We start from the raw sequence: 23,931 nt of genomic DNA on the forward strand, positions 1-23,931 counted from the left end.
CTCCTGCTCTTCCTCTTCTCTGGAGGCGCATACCCATTAGCGAGTGATTGCCCTCGTCTCCTTCCGCTGCTTTCTTTTCTGCGCCGGTTTCCTTCCTGGAGCTCATCACACCTTCTTACAGGGAGTTGAAAGAAGCGCGGAAGCTTTCTGACATCTACACTGCGTCGAAACTTCGCTAAAAGTGCATTCAATCGATCGTCAAACTTTGAAAGACCCAAATTTCAAACGAAGAACGAATCTGTGTCTCGATTTTTTTTTGCGCACTGAGCAAACGCATCCACAAACGATTTATAAATCTATACCGATACGTGGTTTATGAGATAAGGGTATACTATCGTACTTTTTTTCTTCATGATAGGTGCGTGTATTGTCTTATCTAGAACCTTTCTGTTTCCGCAATTTTTATGCAATCATTTGACAGGATGGAACCCGCTATAGCTTTTCGGTCGAGCAAACGGTCTGTGATTGATTGATTGATTGATTTGTTGATTGATTGATTTGTTGATTGATTGATTGATTGATTGATTGAATGGATTGGATGGTTTAACGCGCCGACGCAACGCAGGTGATGAGGCGCGCCGTAGTGCAGGGCACCAGAATAATTTCGACCACCTGGGGATCTTTAACGTGCGCCGAAGTCTCGAACACACGGGCGTTTTTGCTTTTCGCCTGCATGAGAAAAGCGGCCGCTGCCGCCGGGAATCGAACGCGTGACCTCGTGCACTCACAAAGAGCCAGTTGCCGACGAGTATGTTGTCCATGAAGCCGTGCACGATGATCTTGGTGGGCTTGCGCGGCCGGAACACCGTGTTTCCCGAGAGGTGCTCCTCGCTGGCGTGGAGGTACTCCTGGACGACCGGATTGGAACGCGTGAAGAGCATGAACGTGGTGTTGACCAGGTGTCGGTCGTCGGGCAGCAGAGACAAGGGCCGGTACAGCAGGTGGAACCAGCGGCCGCCATTTCTGAAGCACCCCAGTTCCGGCATGCACTTCTCGAAGAGCCCCAGAGAACCTGCGCGTGACGTCCAAAGGTGAATGCCACTCTGATACCACCGCAGTACAAACTTTTGAGGTCATCATCATCATCATCATCATCAGCCTATCTACGCACACTGCAGGGCAAGGGCCTCTCCCTTTATTTTCCAATTACACCGGTCATGTGCCAACTGGGACCAATTTATCTCTGCAAACTTCTGGATCTCATCTGCCCATCTAACTTTCTGTCGCCCCCTGCTACGCTTGCATTCTCTAGGGATCCACTCTGTTACCATTAATGACCAACGGTTATCTTGCCTTCGCATTACATGCCCTGTCCACGTCCATTTCTTCTTATTAATTTCTACTAGTGTGTCCTTAACACGCGTTTTCCAGTTTTATGCACAAAGCGTTACTTTGCCAACTCGCCCACGTGTTATGATGTCAATAGATTTCGCACCCGAAGTTTTTGTTGTCGGTTTTTCAAGCCCTAGATCGTTTAGTTATGTGCCTTGCTGCTGCAAAAAACTGGTTTCCGTGGTGCCTGTTGTGCGCGTGTCATTATCGCTAAATACACCTTTTGATGGTGGTGTGATTTCTGCAATCTCCAAAATAACAATTTTATTATTTCATTTACGGCAGAGACGTGCGTAATTCGAGGAACCTTACTACAACATTTATAGAACCACGATGACATCTAAGCATGGGATCCAAGCAGAACGTGGATCCCATCTAGTGGAACCTTTCGTTGCTATTGCCGTTTGATTTCTTAAATGCCGCCATAAGGTAGTGCTGGTCACAGCAGGTGATGGTTTTCTTCCGTTGATGTAGTATTTCATTTGCTCCCGCAAAAACCAAGCATCCATAAAGTTTTTAATGAAGAAACACTGAAAATATCACTTATCCATTGATTTTCTGCCTTATATTTGCGTATATCTCGTTCTCGTTCTACAATGTTGGCAAGTGTGAACACTGAGACCGAACTTGGAGTAGTGGGCCGTAGTGGAGGGCTCCGAATCTTGACAACCTGGGGATCTGTACGTGCACCAAGGTGTGTCGTGCGGGGAAATCCAATGGAGAGGGCGGGCCTTTTTTGCGATGAAAAATGTATGGAACGCAGGCGTTCCCCACAAAACTGCTGTTGCAGCCAGCGCCCCCTATAATTTTTTCAATCGAATTCAACAGTTATTTGACGGGCTTTATGAAGCTTTATACCATAAAATGAAGAAATAAAACTATCTACGTCAATAAATAGAAATTCATTTAAGAAACAAAACTTCTGAAACCAACTGGTAAGCAGCGGCCGCCAGGGGCGCTGCTAACAACAGGAGTTCCTCAGCAGAAATTTTCATCGCAAAAGGGACCCCCCTAATTGGCCCCGAATGACTCACCTCTCTTCTAGTACACTGTACTTATATCTCGGAAGGCGGGTGTTTTCACTACTCGCCTCCATCATAAAAGCAGACAGCGCGGCCCTGACCGAACCCGCGTCCTTGGATTCAGCAGCACAGCGTCTTAGCCACTGCGCCACCGCGGCGGGTTCAGCTCAGCTCCATATGTGTTTGGAGCTCTGCTTCGTCGTGTCATTGTATCGCACACGCACGCAAGTAAACGGAGAGCGAAATGTGGCAACTTGCGTCTTTCGGTCACTGCGCCCGTGGTCGCCTCGAGGTACGGCCCGAGGAGCAGCAGCGCGAGCCACAGTGCCCGCCAGGGAAAGCGGCCCCCCATGGGACGCTCGTCTTCAGGCCTTCAGGGGCCGCCCGCAGGGGCGCGCCTCGACCTCCGCTGCTTCACTGGAACTGCGACAGGGAAGGCACATCATTAGGCTGGTTGGAAGGTGGACCGGGGACATCAAGAGAAATATTTCAGAAAATAAAATCAAAAGCCCCGGCTGTCGTGTAGTTAACCTTGCCTGTGGGTGAGGCTTGGAACTCAGCTGCTGAGTTTGAGTAGGCCTGTTAATGTAGTTAAAAATGGCTGTGGCTTAGCTTCAGCTAACCTTGGCTCAGTCTGTTTGAGTCTGGGCTTTGCTTGGTTAACGTTTGATGTAGCTGTGTTACCGACCACGGCTCATAGCCGTTCGTTCCCCTGCAACGCTCACAGGAGTAGGCACGGCCTCGCTCTCATTCACGGCGAACGCGGCGTTACTCTTCACCGGGTGCGCGCGCCAGACGAGTCACATCGCCCGAAGCGACTCAGCAGCGCATGCGCGGTTGGCAGCGGATTTAGTTGGCTGCCGATCAGCTGAGCGCCGCAACCGTGGCTTCTGCCTCCTCTAGTTGAGCAGAACGAGTGAAAACAGGGCCTTGCGCGCGCGCCGCAACGGGCCTGGTGAATCACGCGGTGCGGTTCGAGGTGTGTGTCTGCGGTCAAAAGGAGAAATTGCTCATCCACGGCGAAACCGCTGGACGAAAGTAGTAAGGATTTGCTTTAAAATAGCAGTGAAAGGGAGGACGGTTGATGACCGTTGGGTATTCATACGTTGTTTAGTTAAAGCCCAGATGCAGATGACGTTCAGATCAAGCCGGTGAAATGCGTCCTCGATATATTAACCCCAATCTCTGCCTTAATTCACGCGTTTTTTCTAACCGAAATGCAAAAGGCAAAATGTCAGCCCTCTCCAAAAAGGCAGACAGGAGATGTGTGTCAAACTATCGACCCGTGTCGATATCGGAACTATTTTCTAAAGGGCTTGAAAAGATCATTCAAATTCGGATGTCAACAATTTGTAAAACTCATAAGCTAGTTTGTGATGATCAATTCGGTTTTGTAACGTACAAATCTACGGAATTAGAACTACTACATCAAAAAGAATACGTGTTATGCTCCTTCGAAGAAAACAAAGTTGTTCTAGGCCTGTTCATAGGATTTTCTCAGGCGTTCCATTGCATTAATCCCAACATACATTTATCGCTACTAGATAGGTATGGTTTCCGGTGTTGCGTTCACTTACTGGTGGCCTCTTATTTAGCCTATCGTACAAAGTATGTTTGCATGGACACCCACAAATCATCTGTTTAGCGTATAATAGCTGGCGTACCACAGGGTAGTATATTAGCACCTTTGTTGTTTAATCTATATATTAATGATATTTTAAACTTACGTCAACAAGTGAAGTGTATTTTGTATGCCGATGATATGACCATAGTTTTTCGTTGGACTCGTCAGACCAGATCGGAAGGGAAACCAACGCTGTCTTGCAGTCTATTCAATGCTGGTCAGTTACTAACCGATTAAAAATAAACTAAAGAAGGTCTAAAGCTATACCAGAATCTTTCAATGCTTTACTGGTCACGAAACTGCTCCGTAACTCAATGGGAGAGCTTCATATGCTGCGTTTGGCCGCCGCGCGGTGGCGCCACCATCTGAGTTCACTTAGAGTTCCTGTATATAGCTCCCGCAGGGAGCTAAGAGTTGCGCGACCCTTTTCCACGCGCCGCCGTGATTGCGAAACTCCGGTTATCCATGCCGCGCAGAGAAGCCCCCACTACGGCTGCGCCGCAGCCGCCGACGCGGGCGGCACCGCAGGAATCCAGCGTAGCCGCCGTAAGGCGCCGCCAACCGAAGCGCCCCCACCACGCGTCGGCCGCCGTCGGAAGCGTGTCGGCGAGGCTCCTTCACTCGCGACGGGCGGCTTTCCCGCAGCAATCCGGATAACAAAGATGGCGGTCGGTCGCGCAACTCTTAGCTCCCTGCGGGAGCTATATACAGGAACTCTAAGTTCACTCCTCCGGCGCCGTTGCGCTGGCTCGAACGGCGGATACGCGGCGAGTTGTGTTATTTTTGTGCGGGAAAAAAATGTAACGTGCGTCTCGCGCTGTTGTGATGCGACTTAAGCAGTGCAACGACGATGCCGAACACGTGTTGTGTCCCGGGATGTCGTTCCTTGTACAACGATACAACAGAATATGTTTCCTTGTTCTGTTTGCCAGGCGACGGGGAGCTGCGTGAGAAATGGAGGCGCGCCATTCCAAGGCAAGAAACGGGAGATTTCAGATTCGATTATAAGTGTGTGACTGTGTGAGAATGCAGAGTATGTGAGAATGAAAAAGCAAATGTACCCTTTTGAGAGCATCCTGGAGCTAGAATAGTACACTCAGTCAGGTATTAGCGGTGCTTGAATTACCTGTTTGCCAGCTTGTATTACCTTGCGCTCAGGCTCGCATGTAAATAAAGCTTTGGGACGTCCTTGGGTTTTTAATTTCATATTTCGTTTTGTTAGTTTTATAACAGCGCGTGGCCGCTTCCGGTTTTCTTATCTGGCGTTTCAACCGGAGCGCCCGTTTGCTCTTTTTGTCGTAAGTGCCGTCGGCCAGTATTTGGAAAGGGTGTCACCTTGTCGCTAACTTGATTTTTTGTTTCTTCGGCAATGTTCTCGATCCCATTTCCATGGATCGGAAATTAATAACGTTCCGAGAGTAATGCATGCATAGCAAACGCCGCGCAACTCACTTTGACGACGTTCATCTGTGCACGTCACACTGCGGACTGCTTCTTCGACGTTTTTGTTTCATTCTAGTCTTTTGTAGACCAGGAGGTCGCTTTAATAAACTTCGTTCAGAAAAGCTCTGCGTCGTTCTTGGCTACGTAGGAATATTCTGTTTCCTCCGTTTACTGCACATCGCAGCGCCAAAATATAACTTTTTGTACGCTGGACCACGCTGTTTTGTCTCCCTTCGTAATATTGAAAAATTTTTATGCGTGTGATACAAAGTTTTATTGTTTTTTCGTTTCCATTTTTTGCAAGGATTTCAAAGTGTGGAAGCGGAAAGACACTCGGTGCAACATATATCTCTTCGTGTTTTGATCCTTAGCGTTTCTGCAGCGTTTTTAGATGTTCTCAAGTACGTACCAACGACAATACTATTAGTCTATCTCTTTAGCGTTCTGTGCATTCCAGAGCAATCAAAGGATTCATTATTAGCGTAGTCTGAACGATGCGTACTTGGTTTCTTTCAGTTTTATATTATATTATCGATAGGCCCGCAGCAGTCCGTGACTACGGAGCTACCGTAGGTGTGGTATTTACAACTTTTGCTTTAAGCAAAGAAGCAAAAGAGATTTAAAAATCCGTAAACACGACAGCGCAGCACTTGGGCCAGAGGACGCAGAAGCCGTTCGCGGCCGAAGTGTGCGGTAATTTACATGGAAAAATAAAACCCCAGTGAAGGCAGGTGATATACACAATGACTGGATTATGCATCGCTAACAACCAAGAAAAAAAAGACATCCTCCTCGCGAGGGGCACGATCAAATGCAGAGCATTTCCGGGGGCGCACGACGTTAAGTAGTTGCGTTACGTTAATGTTGTTGCAGTTGTGGCAACTGCTGACGAGAGATGCGCTCGTCAGCAGTAATTTGATTGATTGATTGATTGATTGTGGGGGTTTAACGCGCCGACGCAAGGAAGGCGATGAGGCGCGCCGTAGTGGAGGGCTCCGGATTAATTTTGACCACCTGGGGATCTTTATCGTGCGCCGAAATCTCGTACAACCGGGCGTTTTTGCTTTTCGCCTCCATCAGAAATGCGGCCGCCACGTCAGGAGTAATTTGAATGAGTCAACGATATAAGGCGCGTTCGTAGCGTCCAGTTCTGTGTCAGCTTTGTGGCGCAGTGGGTAGAGCACCATGTACATTGCGTTCCGCCCGCAGGGTCGAGGGATCGAAACCTGGCGCCGGATAGTATTTTCTTTTATATAGTGTAGGGGGAGGGGTGCGGACAAGGACGGTGCGGACTACGACGGGACAACGCGGGTGACATCGTGAGTTACTGAAATGCTCTGCATTTAAAATATCGTTTCAAATCGCGCGCCATCAGCCGCAAAGGGTTCGCACAACATCCGACAGATGGCGAAGAGTGTACTGGCCAGTAGGAAGACGCAGTGAAACATCCCCCTCGCGAGGGGCACGATCAAATGCAGAGCATTTCCGGGGGCGCAGGACGTTAAGTAGTTTGCGTTACGTTAATGGTGTTGCACTTGTGGCAACTGCTGACGAGAGATCGCTCGTCAGCAGTAATTTTAATGAGTCAACGGTATAAGGCGCGTTCGTAGCGTCCCGTTCTGTGTCGGCTTTGTGGCGCAGTGGGTAGAGCACCATGTACATTGCGTTCCGCCCGCAGGGTCGAGGGATCGAAACCTGGCGCCGGATAGTATTTTCTTTTATATAGTGTAGGGGGAGGGGTGCGGACAACTACGGTGCGGACTACGACGGGACAACGCGGGTGACATCGTGAGTTACTGAAATGCTCTGCATTTAAAAAGCACACTTCATCAGCGCACAGACACCAAAAGCAGCGAGCGCTTGCACGCCAAGAGCTGGCCAAGAGCTGGCTCCAAGTTTGAAGCTTGCACGGTATCAACTGAGAGAACAGTGCCCTGACACACCCCTAGGCAAACTATTCGTAGTAATTGGACATTATATACAGTGGCGTAATCGCTGCAGGGCCGTAGCACAGAATCGCAGGTGACGTATGCAGTGGCCCTTGCTTTCCTTTTTCAGACAACACCTCGTGACCTTTTTGGAAGGCGAGTTAGCCCTTTTGGGGGTTCACAGACAGTTTATCGAACGCCGTTTTATCGAAAAAATGCCCGTTTTATCGAACGCCGTTTTATCGATTGCCGTTTTATCGAACCACCTACGTCCGTTTTATCGAAAGTGGGGTTTTGCGGCTTTCATTGTAATTTTGGGGGTTTATTTAGTTTGACTGGCCATCGCATTAATCTAACCTGCAGTTAGCTTCATTCTACATTGCCTCTGCGGTGCACTGCATACAAAAACCTGCCTATATATGTTGACGTGTCTTTCCCGTGTTTTTGATTACCTTTGTTTTATTAGAATTTTTATAAAAATTTTGTCTTCCTTGATTGCACTCAAGCATGTATGTACCCCTGGTTTCTATTAGAGAATTCGCAACTGCAGTAGTAAGTATTATAGCAACCCCGTGCGCAATATTCCTTACATGTACAGTATCGGTGTATTTGGGTTGTGTTGCTAAATGCCCTGCGCCATGGTTCATCCTTACGTGATCCAGTATTGTCCTTCCCCATTTTTTCACGTAGTTTCCACAGGACTCCTACTCGGACAATGTGGTCACATTGTTTGTATCTGAAGAGATATCGTGCCAAGAACTTCGGAAAGATTACTGCTATATAAATGGAACAGCAGGAGGATTGGGGGTTCCGACAGTGAAATTAAGTGAGGCCCCAACACAAGTGGTAGACTCTAAGAGAACTCCTCACAAGTGAAACCGTCATGGCCAACTCGTCATAGGCGAAATCGTCAAGTAGGACAGGTCGTCACAGCATCTGTTGGTCATGCTCAAATAAAAAAAATACAGGGTTTCGTATAAATTTCTACTTATGCGTCGGCACTCTTACGTCCCTCTTTCGATTTACCAACGTTACGTTTCCTTGGTGACGGAGAAACACGCCGGACCAAACAGGGCCTTTTGTTGGTTTTTGTATGCTTCGTTCAGATAATCGCACGGACCATATTTGATTTTGTTTGATCGTTGCCAATTTTTTTCAATTTTACTGTTTTATTTCCACGTAATCGGGCGACGGCGCTCTGTTGAGTAGACCTGCACGATTTCTCTCTTTTTGGTGTTTACTATTTTGATCTGAATGTTTTTTATGCCTTATGATAAAATGCTAAAAGAGAATGGGCCCCAGACATGCTGGGGCGCAACGAGGCGGGGAGAGATGAAAACTAACCAACCTGTAGTATGGTGACTAATTTTGTAACTAACTTTTTTCTCGTTAGTTCTAAGCAAGGCACCGAGAACAGTAGGACAAGGCTTGGTAACCTCTTAGCAACTGAACTCTGGGCCCATTAGAAATTAGGAAGGCAGAAATCGGGAAAGACTTGCTGGCGTTCCAGTTAGGTTTTTGACATTGGACTCACTAGCGCCAAGACGTGCCTTACTCAAATAGAACATACGCGGCGAAATAATTAGATTGTGTGTCGACACGAAAGCGGTGTATACAAGAAAGTACGATATCGAGGCATTCTAGTCTATACGCCACAATGCTGTAATATGCTTCGGATCAGAGTGGGGACTAGAGACACAGGGAGATTCGTTAAGGCAGTACCACCTGCGCAATGAACAGAACAAAAAAATTGTGGAGACAAATTTTGCACATCACAAAAACAAAAAGAAAGCTCGCTGTAAATAAAAGCCAACTACTACAAAGACCACAAATTCTGTTAAATAGGCTCGCTTCGGACACAAGATTTGCAAATTACACAGCGAAGAGGAAACTAAAAAAACCTACTGCAAATTCGGTTACAAGAAAAGGCAAAAAAAAAAACTCTTTCGATAAAACGGCGTTCGATAAAACGGTGCTCGATAAAACGGTGTTCGATAAAACGGTGTTCGATAAAACGGTGTTCGATAAAACGGTGTTCGATAAAACGGTGTTCTGTAAACTATCAGGATCCCCTTTTGTGTGAGGCAGAGTTTCTGCGACATTGGTCTACCCGGTTTATTGAGGATTCGAACAAAAGGGTTATTTATTCATGCCAGTTTTCCAGACCTGTGTCCTTGGGATTTTCGTCGTAACAAAATGATTTTGGCGTTAGAATAGTGTGTTAGTGCGGTACAGTACCCATTGTGACATAAAACCAAACCTGTTCTGTATATTGCTGCATTCTTGAAGCGAATGTTTTTGTATCATTGTTTACCTTGCATGTTAATCTTGTGGTTGTCAGCCACTCTAAATTGTTTGTATGTTAATCTTTTCTCGACAATCAACTTGAAGCTGTTTATATGTTTCTGTAAGTGTCTGTTTCTTGCAGCCTTCGCGCTCTATTTGTTTTGTAGCAACCGGCGCTGTACTTGTCTAATTATTTCTGGTTATGTGGTATCATTGATACCAGGATTTTTTATAATAAATTATAAACATAATAATAATAAACATCACTTCTGTATTAATTTGTTGTCTTATATTTGCGTAATGTCTTGTTCTTCTTCAACAATGTTGACAGGCATAAACATTACATCGGACTTAGACGGGTAGATTTATCTGTGACTATATAAGACTATTGCGCAGGGATTGTTTTACTTTGGCCGGGTGGCTGAATCGAGTCACAGACAGACAGACAGACAGACAGACAGACAGACAAACAGACAGACAGACAGACAGACAGACACACAGACAGACAGACAGACCAAAATTTCTGGGTTTAAGTAGCCCAAGAAAGACTATCATCTTTAAAAACGCGCAGCATTAGAAAGCATAACAGCTGCCCAAGCAGAAAGCTGACGGGCGCTCTTTCGTTTACTTTGACGGAGGCGCCTGCCAAGAATGGCGTAACGGCAGGCTGGGTATGCGCAGATCGGTAATGGAAAAAAGGTCCATTCGGAAACTCGCAAATTTCAGGATAATGTAAATGCGTCCATAATACTTTTAAATGTTTGACGATTTAAAACGACACGAATTTATTTCGACAATAAAAAAGGCGCAGCTCTATTTTGATTGACGTTCACACCGCATATAGTGACAAGGAAGTTACACATCCGTGTCCGGGTAGTTGGAAACATGCCATGGCATTGCAAAGGTGTCGTGTACATTTTAAAGACGGTAGTCTTTCATGGGCTACTTAAACCCAGAAATTTTGGTCTGTCGGTATGTCTGTCTGTCCGTCTGTCTGTCTGTGACTCGATCCAGCCACCCGGCCAAAGCAAAACAATGCCTGCGCAATAGTCTTATATAGTCACAGCTAAATCTACCCGTCTATGTCCGGTGTAATGTTCATACTTGTTAATATTGTTGAAGAAGAACAAGACATTACGCAAATATAAGACAACAAATTAATACAGGAGTGATGTTTGCAGTGTTCCTTTATAAAAAATCATACATGCTGACTTTGGTGAAATTAAATACTTCATCAACTCCAGAAAAAAAATTAACTTCGAAGTCGCCTGCTGTCGCCCGCGCCACGATAGCTTCTTGCGGCATTTTAAAGAATCAACCGGCAACATTTACGAAGGGTTCCACTAGATATGTTCCACGTTCTGCTTGCAACGCACGTGGAGTAGGGAAACGCGGTTGTATAAACTTTGAAGTAGGGCGCCTCGATTCACGCGCGTCATCGCCGTACGGCAGCGTTGGCATCGAGACACCCGGTTTGCAGCAGTGGAACGCGGGAAATTTAAAATGATTTAAGCAAACCTTTGGCGTATTTACTTTGGGAGGAGCGCGACGCAAGAGGAACAACATGAGAGGTGAGCTGGAAAGCGAAGGGAGGCATTTACTTTGCAAAAGTCGATAAAGACTATCGTCTTTTGACGACATTTGCGACGAAAGGAGCAGATACGGGGCCATTTTTTTAAATGCATAGCATTTTAGTAACTCACAATGTCACGCGGCGTTGGCGTGCGCTGTCGTAGTCCGCAAGCGCGCCTTGTCGTAGTCCGCGTCCGCAGCCAGGAAGAAATAACAGTTTCCGGCGCCCGGTTTCGAACCCATGACGCCGCGGGTGGAACGCAAGGTGCCCGGCGCACAACCGACCGAGCCACGAAACGGACACAGATTTCGATGCACCGAACGCGCCTTATATCCTTCACTCATTTCTCGTTTGTTTCGAAAGCGCCACAAGTTGTCCCGCGCTTCCAAAAGATGGCGACACGGGTCCCGCGATCAAGAGATACGACTTGCCGGCGCACCCCCTCGGAAATGCTGTGCATTTGATCGTGCCCCTCGCGAGGGGGATGTCTTTTTCTGTATAAATCAACACGCATGAAAAAAATTTGATTCCTTGCTCGGTTTAAGCACACTTCGCTAGAGCTCGTTATTGAACTTCGCCGTATTATGATGGGCCAGTGCATTCTATGGTAGCCATTTGGCTCGAAAGGCTAACCGGAAAATACTCCCCGAACTTATCCGATCATTGATTTATATTAGTGTCTCGTGTAGCGCCGAAAAAACGCATTCACAGCCAATATCATTCGCTCCAAAGGTCACAAATTTTTCGTTGGTTAGTGGTCATCATCATAATCATCCTATCTACGCCCACTGCAGGGCAAATGCTCTCCCATAGATCTCCAATTATACCGGCTCGTTCTTACTGCAACCAATTTATCCCCGCAAACTTCTTGATCTCTTCCGCCCATCTGACCTTCGGCGGCCCCCTGCCACGCTTGCCTTCTCTAGGGATCCACTCTGTTACCCTTAATGACCAACGGTTCTCTTGCCTTCGCATTAGATGTCGTGCCCACACCTCTTTCTTCTTAATTTCTTGGGATATGCCCTTAACACAGATTTTTTCTCTGACCCACTCTGCTCTCTTGTCTTTTAACGTTACACCTATCATCTTCTGTTTTATCGCTCGCTGAGTCGTCTTAGTTGTTAGGTGTGTAAGTCCTATAAACACGACCATTTCCTTCTCCGCCCCCTTTGCTATTGACGATACATTGGGCACCTTCACTAACCCTTCGCCATTTCTTTCGCGTTGTTTAATTTGAGTGGGTCCCAATCAGTATTTGCAAATTCAGTCTCAATTTTTCACCAGAAATGGCTGCAGTAGGAACTTTTTAATTTTTTATAACGGCGGTAAACGAAAGTTCTATCAAAATAGTCAACCGGGGGAGTTAGTGAATTAGTGGGAGTTAGTGAGTCAGCGTCATAACAGCGACAAGCGAAAGTGAGAACGGAAAACTCAGCAAACACCTGCGCTTATTTTTCCAACCTTTCGTCCCAACTTTCAATTGGCGCTAGTATGAAGAGAAGAACTATTACGGCTAGATAATTTCTTGGTTAGGTGGTTCACGTCTTAGGAAATGAACCGCGGGAGTAGTAGGAACACTTCTTCCAACCATTAAAGTCAGGAAAATCTGTCCAACACCCCGCCCCCCACGAAATTGTGCCTAGTGGTCCCTTCTATACTATCAGTACAATGATGATAAGAGTTCCGAACCCAAGAAAGCGGCCCGCTAGTCGTTGTGCAAGCGATCCTCATTAACTGGGTCACTAATGAAACGCATGCTTGTCCCTCAAGGGGACGGAAAAGCCTAAGCTGGACATCGCGCAACGGCAATCATATAAAGCTGGACTAAGGTCATCTCCCTGAGACTTCCACGAAGAAACTACTGGAGTTAAGACTGCATACAACACATGAAAACAAATACAAAAGGTGCATCACATCTCGCAACTGGGAAGTCTCGAATTAATAGCAACAGAAGATCCACTCACGACGAAAACAACCCTCCTTTCCAACCCCTCTCCGCCCCTCCCCGATGTGCAAAGAGACCGCGTTCCCCTATTCCTTCGACAAGCCGTACGAGTGGCCCCAACATAGAGAAAAAAATTGTGGTTGATCCGTCTTTCATAGGAATTGGTAAAACACGAAAGTGGAAGGGGCCTTCGCAGGAGCAGATGAATGTTAAAGGAACCTCCTTCATGTGCGAAGGGTTCGCGAGCCTGACCCCGCCAGACAAAGCGACGACGACAAGCAAGAAACAAACAAATAGCCGTTAATTTCTGGGACAGAAAAACCAAAAATAACATGTGCAGAAACAGCAGCTTGAAACACATAAGGGTCATGGGAACAAGGCGAAAACGGAGGGTGCCTGAGTTCACACGCGTCCCCCGTACACGAAGGCGCTGGCATCGAGGCGCCAACTGTCGGCGCTCATTAGCGTCATGATGCGTTACTTAGCTTCGCCTCTCCTAGACGGCAGCACCTTCTGAATGAGGTATAGATAAGGATATAAGGTGCGTTCGTAGAGCTGTTGATGTCTGAATTCTAACGCAGTTGCAAGAGCGCCTCGTACCTCCCGTTGCGGAGAGAGAGTTCCTGGGCTCGAATCTTGGCGCCGCCCCGTCGATTGCACTTTTTACTGGCAAAGTCACTTCCGTGACGGATATGACGTCACTTAGATGTTGGTGTACCCGGCATAAAACAACGTCGTGTTACATACACTGACTTTACTGCATGGCAGCAAGATACACCGATGCGTCTACATACCTTCATGAGCCGAACACCCGGCGTCCAAGTAACAACCGCCAACGGACAAGAATTCGACGCCCCTACTATTAGCACCACCTCCACGAACGCTGCGAAAGCAGCAGCACTATGTTTTAGCTGTCACGACAGGAAAATACATTATCACCATGCTAATTGATTCTAAAGTAGCCTGCCGAAATTACCTCAGGAAAGAAGATGAACTACGGAGGGAAAGATAATGTGTGAGCGTCAAGGCCTCGGTGCAATACACAATTACGAAAATCAGGATTATCAAAATATAATCTTTACATCGAGCCCTTAATGCAGGCTTCAATAATTAATGTAGCGAGAAGAGTGTTTGTTCGAGGGAGATATAACCACTCCTATCACAATGGGGCAAGCAGGGACTACTTCCTCGTTTATTTAGGGGAAGAAGGAGAGGGGGGTTTACGCCACCACTAAAAATATAAAAATGAAACGGCCGGCGCCCAAACAACATCATCACTTTTCTGGTTTATTAAAGCTGAAATGTGAGTTGTTGCGTTCATTGCAATAACCATATTTTTATACGAGTGCGCACAGGATTCGAAGAACTATTGTAGGGAACAAACCAACACTCCCCCCCCCCTAATTTCGTTCTTGAAATTTATAATATCGAATTATCGATGCAAAGTGTAAATGTCATATAGGCGACAAAAGGCCTCAATAATGCAGAATGCGGCAGATGCAGCACTCAAAATTTGGGGGTGCTCTGACAGCAGACAGAAAAAGGCGGGTAACAAGTAAAAAAAATTGGCCCCGTATCTGCTTCTTTCGTTGCAAATGTCGTCAAAAGACGATCGTCTTTATCGACTTTTGCAAAGTAAATGCCTCCCTTCGCTTTCCCGCTCACCTCTCATGTTGTTCCTCTTGCGTCGCGCTCCTCCCAAGGTAAAGACGCCAAAGGTTTGCTTAAATCATTTTAAATTTCCCGCGTTCCACTGCTCCAAACCGGGTGTCTCGATGCCAACGCTGCCGTACGGCGATGACGCGCGTGAATCGAGGCGCCCTACTTCAAAGTTTATACAACCGCGTTTCTCTACTCCACGTGCGTTGCAAGCAGAACGTGGAACATATCTAGTGGAAAAATGTTGCCGGTTGATTCTTTAAAATGCCGCAAGAAGCTATCGTGGCGCGGGCGATAGCAGGCGACGGCGAAGTTAATTTTTTTTCTGGAGTTGATGCAGTATTTAATTTCACCAAAGTCAAACATGTATGATTTTTTATGAAGGAACACTACCAACATCACTCCTGTATTAATTTGTTGTCTTATATTTGCGTAATGTCTTGTTCTTCTTCAACAATGTTGACAGGTATGAACATTACACCGGACTTAGACGGGTAGATTTATCTGTGACTATATAAGACTATTGCGCAGGCATTGTTTTACTTTGGCCGGGTGGCTGAATCGAGTCACACACAGACAGACAGACGGACAGACAGACATACAGACAGACCGAAATTTCTGGGTTTAAGTAGCCCAAGAAAGACTACCGTCTTTAAAAGTAAAGACGTAAAAATAGAACCTCAGCCAATTATTTCAAAATAAAAGGACAAAATCTTAGCTATGCAATTCACGTACTCTGCATAAGCTTCCAACTGTTTCATTTGCTTTTTAACACGAAAGTGTTTTATTCCCGGGTACACGAAGATTTCCCAGACGTCACATCCGTCACGGAAGTGAGGCCAGTACAACGAAGCAAACGGCCTGTAAAGGGTGCACCCCTGCACAGAGGTTCTTGCGGGGAAGCAACCTTTATAACTAAAGAGTACGTTATACACAGGTTTGTTTGTTTTTGGGTTTGATATTTTAACACAAACGTTTTATGCCGGAATCCACCAATATTTCACTGACGGCATATCTGTCACGAAACTGACACCAGTACACCTTTGCTTAAGCGACCCGCCAGCAAGACGTCGGTCGCCAAGCACAGCCATAAGGCCGCCGCCGTCCCGCAAATCATGTCCAGCTGCAGATTTCGTCTCACATTTCACTTTCGTGTTCTACCGATTCCGATGACAGAGGAATCAACCACCATTTTTTTGTTCTCCAAAGGCATTGCTAAACGTCTGATGTTTGTGGTCACCGCAACGCTCCAAAGGGAAAGTAAGTTTAATCTGGGCACAACTCGCGACAGAAAAGTAATTATCGATAGCCGTTGGCAAATGGTGAATAACGTGACTAAATAAGCTACGCTTAAGGGTACCGCCACTTCGTGCATCAGGAAGCGCCTGGGGGCAATTTTGTTTCTGGCTTGCAGTGTTGCCCTCTCTGCCAATGAAACCGCCGCCGGTTGTGACGGGAAGAGGGCGACCGGCCACTCTAGCGTCCGCGCAGCAGAGAGAGAGAGAGATGTAGAAGAGGCGCCCAGAAACAAAATAGCTGCGCCCATATGTAAACAAATATCACGTGGTGCCGAGCGACCAATGAAAATGCGGGTGGCACATAACAATGAGAGAAAAGAGTGCCGATACTCTAAAAATTCCCCGCATTTCCCCGAGGGGAAGAATGTGAAAGTGGGAATGCACGAGTTGAATTTGCGCGGTTCGGTAATGTTCGCGAAAGAGAGATCACACACACACACACAACTACAAAGAAAGAAAGATGCATTTATTCACAGACTCCTATTTGTGTTGTTGTACTTGATTGCTAGAGCGGATCTCAGCTTTGAAATTTCGTGTCAGTACTCCTTTAAGCGGGTGCATTAGCCCTTCTCACGCCCGATTCCTGGCCAATCCCCCACGTGGGTATGTGCCATGTCAGCGGCCAGGCAGCGCGCGCCCATCTCCCCCCGTTGCCAAGGAAGACGAGGAGATTCCTGGCCAATCCCCCACGTTGGTATGTGTTATGTCAGCGGCCAGGCTGTGCGCGCCCATCTCCACGTGCGCGGACATCGCCGGTGGACGCAGGTTCAGGGTAGCTTAAGAAGTGCATTGCACTTAAAAGCCTGTATTTAGCGACGCTAATGATACCCAGTCAGCTCCCTGGTCCAACTTCTTCCTGCCACCTGCTATAGCCCGAAGTTTCGCGGGGTGCCGCAGCCCGTGGCGTTGTACGAGCGCCATTGCTTCCAGGTATGCATCCCAAGGGTTGAACCACCTGGTTCCACTCTCTCATTCGCAGACGCTAAACCCGCTTTGCTGCCCACTCTTGCCCTCTTTACTATGTACACCTCTCCACTTTTAATCGTCAGTGCAGCCAAAGCGGAACGCAGCTGTCTACGCCCGGCGAAGCACTCCACGCACCAAAACACGGAAACGGTGGCGGTGTCAGGTACCATGGTTTCCGCAAGCCCACATATATGCTTGGAATTGCAGGAGGTAAAGCAATAAATATGCCATGTTTTCAGCGAAAAGCGAATAGAAATGATGTCCTGCACGTGTGAAGGAAAAAAAAATGTGTACAAACCGCGGCTGCGCAGCCAAATAGCGGCGCGAATTGCTGAATGTCGGAACATAATAGAGGCGCCGACCAGTCCAAACAAAAAAAAAACATACAAACAAAAAGCAGCGTGATAAATGATGGTGCTCGAAGCCCGAGGATGCGGCGGTAAACACGGCAAATGTACGGTACGAGGTGGCTAGCTGCGGTTACCCGAGGCACTTCATAAGCGCAACGGAACGCCGACTGGCACGACGGGAACAATTGGGCCACCTCCTCCCCCGATGAAGCGAGCTCCCGTACCATACATTCCAGGAACAAGCGAGTGTTTGGCACGTGTCCTATGGGAAAATGACGTGCAGGTGGCCCACGCTCCAGCCAAAAATATGCGCCATGAGCTAGTGAGAGTCAAGGACCGCTTGCCGAAGGAGCGTTTTCTCGATGTGTTATACGAGATGCCTAGCGCCGGTCCCGGAACTCATGGTCTCGGAACTAGTGGTCCCAACTTCAAAGTAGGAAAAAATGGTCCCACCACTACTGCACGTTTTGCATGAGCGCCTAAATGAGGGAAGGAGGGAAGGGGTGAGTGTATTTATATTTATATGTTTGTATTTGTGCACAATGTATTTTGCATCTGTCTGTATATAATATATTTGGTAAGGCTGAATTTACTTGAGTTAAATTCTCCATACAAACTTGACATGTATGCTCTCCCGTGCTTTCTTTGCTTGGGTTCGTCTATTTATTAAAGCTTGATAAAAGAGTCCCACTTGGGCCTGTGCGGGGAGCCTATTTACTGTGACAGTATTATTTAGGTTTACGTGAAGTATCGAAAATCTGAGTGGGCCGGTGCCGCTGAATATCAGACAACATGGAGTTGTACTAGGGCATCACGCTCGCAGATATATCGCTATCTCAAAAAAGAATTTTACCAGATGAATGGTTTACCGCGTTAGCTAAGCTGCGTTGCGGTTCTCTCCATCTGAAAGGCTTCAATATTTGCAGTTCGGATCAAGCGAAGCGGCACTAATAAAGATTTTGGACCTTGGTAATTTCGTAGCTTGCAGCTCAGATACTTTTCTTCTTTTCCGAAAATATTCAATGTAGCTATCATTACACCTCTTGTCTTGCTGCAAAGTTTAGAAGTCTGCTGGATAACATGAGTTGTTAATTTTGCCGGCGAGCCGCGGGAGCGTAACAATTGCTGACGGCAGCAGGTGAGCTCATCAAAACTGGTCACCCACTTTCAACAACAAACTTATTCTTCGGAATTGCATTTGAGCACAAATATGTGCAGTTTATTCGCGCGAATAGACAAAAATGTTTTGGCGCGTCTTTCTGACAGCTTTATTTTCCCAAAAATTGCGACAACCAAAGACAGTCACTTGTCATGGTTCTATGAAAAGCCGACGATTTATGTAAGTTGATGCACCACCACCGCCAGACTAGCCCTTTTAGGACGCCCCTTAAAAAGCAAAGAGCAAACAGGAAGGAAAGGAAAGTGGTGGGGGGTAGGTGGCTTGCTTTGGTAGAATATTTCTTTTGCTTGAGCTGGCCGGCGTTGCCCTCTTAAGCTGAAATTTGTCATGGTGCTGAATATCCTGAGAGCCACGTCGGACCGGCGGCCCAGACGATGATGCGCGAGCTAGTCGCGATCAGGCGTGCCCATGTCTCGGAACTCTGCCTGTCACCAACCTCTCTTACTCGCGGTGTCTCGCGACAGGTGCGCCTTCTTGGAACACGGGCGGACTAAAAAAACTATCTCCCTAAGCGGGAACGGAGCGGGGAGCCTGGCCGTGCCTGGAATTAGTGGCGGTGACCGGGGAAAGTTCCGATGGTGGTAGAAAGAACTCACATGCGCAAGCTTCCGTCACTTACGCCTGCTAGTATGGAAGTGCTTGCTCATAAGAAACTGATGACCCTTCTTTCTGAAGCATGCCTTGAAGTATTCCGTAGATTATAAAGCCGCCTGCTTCTCACGTGACTTCTTTCTTTCCTGTTTTCCTTTTGGTTTCCCCCTCTGTATGCCGTGACCTACGCTCAAATAAAAAAAAAGTTCTAAGCAGGGTAAATGAGTGGAAGAAAGGAAGGTTGGTCGATTAGAAATGTCCCAGAAATATCTTTTAATAATGAAAGCAAAAGAGGGTAAACTACGTACGATTCATAGCCCGGCCTGTGTGGCCGTCTGCATATTCAAACGCATGATGAGCACAATTCCGCTCTCTCACCCGGTTAGGAGAGATAAAACTTTATTATTCGTATTAAAATATTCTTTGCCGAGTACCCCCCCATAACTTGGACCTTGTAACGCACTACATTTGCCCAAAAATATATAATTGCGGGTCTAATGGTTTAATAGTTAAAATAGCGTGAATACAGAGAATTAGTTGCAGTGCGTAATTTCAATACAATACAATACGAAAGAAATAAAAATATGAAATATTACAAACAACTACAGAAATAAAAAATGCATCTTCAGAGATCCAGAACAAACGAAGAATGAAATAAAAAGCCGGAAATAACGGCGGAAACGCGAATAAAAACACCAAAAATGGGCCAAATGTGTTACGCCATGCGCGCGCATTTGCACAAAAATGCGTACTAAAATGCTTACTGACAGTGTTTGTTAGAGAAGGCGATACAACATTCCAGCAAGATGCACCAAATTGAAACAAAGAGCCAACGTACGGTTTTGAAAAATCATTTTGCCCGAAGAAGTGCCCGGGAACATTTGTTCCGGGGTCATAAGTTCCGGGACCAAATGGTCCTACTTTGAAGTTCGGACCATTTGTTCCTACATACGGTTCATGCACCTCTGCCGGCGACCAGCCTCTTCGCGCCGCCGCAAAGAAGGTAGAATAAAAAGCGAAGGTCAATACAGGAGGAATGCGGCGGAAGGGGGGGGGGGAGGGGGGGGGGGGAGGGGGGGGGGGGGGGGGGCTGGAGGAGTAGTGGACTCGTTTTGGTAGCATATTTCTTTGCTTGAGATGGCCCTCATTGCTTTGTTTCGAAGAAATTTTCCTTGGTGCTGACTGTCGCTACAGCATGAATTGACCAGCAGCTCAGCCGATGCTCGCGATAAGCCGTCGGCATCTCTGGATACTGTGCTTGTCACGGACCTCGCTTACTCGTGGCGTATCGCAAAAAGGTGCGGCTTCCTGGATCCCGGCCGGATTCAAAAACTATCTTCTTGAACGGGAAGGGCGCGTAGAGTCGGTCCGTGCCTGAAAATGGTTGCGGTGACTGAGAAAACTTCTGAGAGTGAAGGGGAGAGAGAACTCGCTGGACACGCACCTGCGAAGTGCTTGCTCACAAGAAACTGGTGGACCTTCTTTCTGAGGCACGCTGCTACTTATTCTGCACATCATGGAGCCGCACGCTTTTTTTTTTTTATTTCCTGTCTTCCTTTCTGTTTGGCCCTTTTTATGCCATGACGAACAGTTAAATAAAGTAACCCGAAAGCAAGGTGGATGAGGGGAAGAGGAGAGGATGGCCGAGTAGAAATGTCGCAGAAGTATCTTTCAACGGTGAGAGCATAGGTAACCAGTAAAAAGCGCTGAGGCTCACAGGAATACGTCGTCTGCTCCCGTTACTTACGGTTCGAGATCTCTCCTGCGCTCCCCTACGCCGGCGGCTTTCAGGCGCGTGTGTGCGTGTTGTGTGCTTGTCTGTCAGGTAAACTCCTAGTAGGGTAATCGTTGTTTTTTATGGAATTCCCAATGCATGAGCGTTTTTTTTCCGGCGGAAACACATAAACAACAAGCGCGCGTGAAAGCCGACGGCGAACGGGAGGCCAGGAGAGCTCCCAAACCAGAAGTGGCGGCGCTCTGCAGAAGAAAACAATATTCCCATGAGCCTGTGCGCTTTTAAAGGGTTCACCTATTAGAAGGTAAGCAACTCAAGATTCATGGCCAACGCCTTCGTTGCCGCCCGCATATTCGAACACATGATGAGCCGAATCCCGCACTTCCACCCTGTACGGGGGACTAAAATTTCGTTGTTTTAATGCGTGCTTCTTCATCCTGTACCTCCGTAAGCGAAACCTGGTAACGCACTGCATTTGCACAAAATAAATAATCAGCGGATGTAACGATTTAATAGAAGAGAATTTGTCGAGCGAACAAAATAAAAATGGGAAAGAAATAGAAAACAAAGTATTTTACGAAAACACTGACTAAATAAATTTGCATCGTCAAACATCTGCAACAAACGAAGAAGAAAATAAAAAGCACGGAAAAAAGGGCGGAAACCGATAATAAATCTCGAAAACGTGCCAGCCATGTTACGCCATGCATTTGCAAGTAACGCATTCATTCGGCATATAGTGACAAGCCAGATACTTGGAATAACGATATTTTGATAAACCAAAAACTCGAAAACATAAAAAAAGAAAATATTACAAAAATCAACTAGTGAAAAAGGGAGAGAAGGAATGAATAAGAATATTGGTCTTAAACTTATAAAAACGTGATGACTAGACAAGAAAAAAAGGCCGGAGAAGAACGGCGAAAATACGAATAAAAAAATCCCTAACCGCGCCAATCGTGTAACTCCCTTAACTTGTACAAAAAAGCATGGCTTGCAGGAATAACGCTCTTAATCGTTATACTAGCATAAATTGAGATAACAGGTTGAACGGGATCTGAAAAACCACAGAAAACAAAATATAAAGAAACTAAATATACATAAACGCGAACTTCCAGGATCAAAAATATGAATTTTATACAGCTCCCCAGCGAGCGCACATTCATAAACAAATCAAACGCTAACACGAAAATATGACCTAGAACATACAAATTGCGCGATTTCTTTCCATGAAAGTCAAAATGACGCGTGGTCTAGTTGCAAAAACGAAGTTGGGAAATGTGCCTTTCCAAATATAGCCCCGACGCGCCGTTATTACACCTCCTCGAACAGTATTTTTTTCAATTTTGCGTGTTCTGGTTGATATTTTAGTGTTCGCATTTCATTTTTCCATGACTGCACACAAAATTAGAAGAACAGGAAAGAACGCAAGAACAACGACCAACCATGAACTAAGACTTGCATTTGCGGGAAAATGAATTATTGGTAAACTTGAGGCACTTAATCGCTGTAATTATGTCAACGTGTGTCATCGGTAAGAAGAAACAAAGGAAACATTTGAGACAGTAAAACAACCAAGCGAATACTGGTACTGGTGCCAAATCTGGTGCCAAATCTGGTTTAAAAAACTCGCCATAAAGCAGAAGGCGTAAGAATGCTAAACATCTGTAGAGAATTTTTCCGAATTTCCGCAGATTTTCTGTAAACCTGTCTTGTGCCATTCCTCACAAAATGAATCGAACGCCCCTGTCGCTCATGAAGAACTAGTCGTGCTTTTTTTGATCTCATAGTAACGCTTGCTAGGAGGAACATAAAAAGCGGAGTATCATCGTGAATAGTATATTTTCCCGCGGGAGGGGAGTATTATTTTTGGTTAGAGGAAGAGACCTGTTCCTAAAAGGAACGCTAGCACCCGCATACACGCTGCCTGAAAATGAAGGGGGCTGGGTTGCGGGTTGAATCGCCCCCCACCCTAGCTATGTCCTTGTTGAGTATATTTTTTTGCCTCTATTTATTTACTGACTAAATAATTTGTAAACTCTAACAACTACGCGAATTAGGTAGGTAACACGAACGAATCGTTTAATGACAGTTTTTGTGACAGGACGCGATACCGCATTCGAGTAAAATCCTTCCATTTTGTGTCGGCTTTTTGGCGCAGTGGGTAGAGCACCATGTGCCTTGCGTTCCGCCCGCAGGGTCGTGGGATCGAAACCAGGCGCCGGTAAGTATTTTTTTATATAGTGTAGGGGGAGGGGTGCGGACCTGTTGAGAGCGAGGAGGGTAGCGTGATGCGGGAGAGGAAGAGCGGGGGAGAGGGCGCACCTGCGAGCGATGCGGACTACTACGGACGCCTAGAATGGGTGACATCGTGAGTTAAAGAAAGGCTCTGCATTTAAAAGGCTGCCTGAAAAATCCCACCAAGCCCTACGTCGAATGTCAGGAAACAGTGGTGTACGAGATAGCATTGGAGCACTGTGGCAAATCGTTCGTCGGACAAACCGGGCGTCGCATCAACGACAGGTTAAGGGAGCATGCCAACACACTGAAGGTCGGCACGGGCCGCATGCTTGATCAACACGTCAAGGCTGGCCGATGTACGCCACAGTTCGAGAAATGCAGTATCTTGCAACGATACAAGGGCCAGCGCACGCGCGAAATATGTGAAGCGTTTGTGACACACGAAAGAGGAGGCTCGTGTGTAAGCACCCGGTCATTAGCACTCCCGCAAAAAGAAATTTTGTACTTGTCGAGATAGCGTTGTCCGTTGATAGCAACATTCCCTCTCTTTGTAAATAAATTTGTAAGGAGTACTCATACGAAATTTTTGTGTTACGTTTTTTTTTGCTGCTATGTGTGCCTGCCAGCCCGATAATCGTAGAATGACACATTAGACGGTCGAGCGCAGCGTAAACGTTCATTCACGGCGTCGTTTATTTGTGTCAGTTTCGGTTTCGACAAAACGAATGCCGAGCGGCCGCCACGACAGAAGGTATCAC

At 46.6% G+C, this 23,931-nt stretch overlaps 1 protein-coding gene across 2 annotated transcripts in view; it reads right to left on the reverse strand.

The window, feature by feature from the left end:
- LOC144143601 (pancreatic triacylglycerol lipase-like) overlaps positions 1-23,931 on the reverse strand; it is an 81,928-nt gene that overhangs the window by 22,742 nt on the left and 35,255 nt on the right. For both annotated transcript variants that reach the window (XM_077675425.1, XM_077675424.1), the window contains exons 2-3: positions 2,613-2,777; positions 729-1,012 (exon numbers count right to left, since the gene is read on the reverse strand). In XM_077675425.1, coding sequence (XP_077531551.1) covers positions 729-1,012; positions 2,613-2,706 — 378 coding nt within the window. In that variant the 5' untranslated portion in view covers positions 2,707-2,777. The remainder of the gene's footprint in view (positions 1-728; positions 1,013-2,612; positions 2,778-23,931) is intronic.

Source organism: Haemaphysalis longicornis, unplaced genomic scaffold, assembly GCF_048455015.1.
Source record: "Haemaphysalis longicornis isolate Haplotype H1 unplaced genomic scaffold, Haemaphysalis longicornis Haplotype H1 scaffold_6, whole genome shotgun sequence".
NCBI lineage: Eukaryota > Metazoa > Arthropoda > Arachnida > Ixodida > Ixodidae > Haemaphysalis > Haemaphysalis longicornis.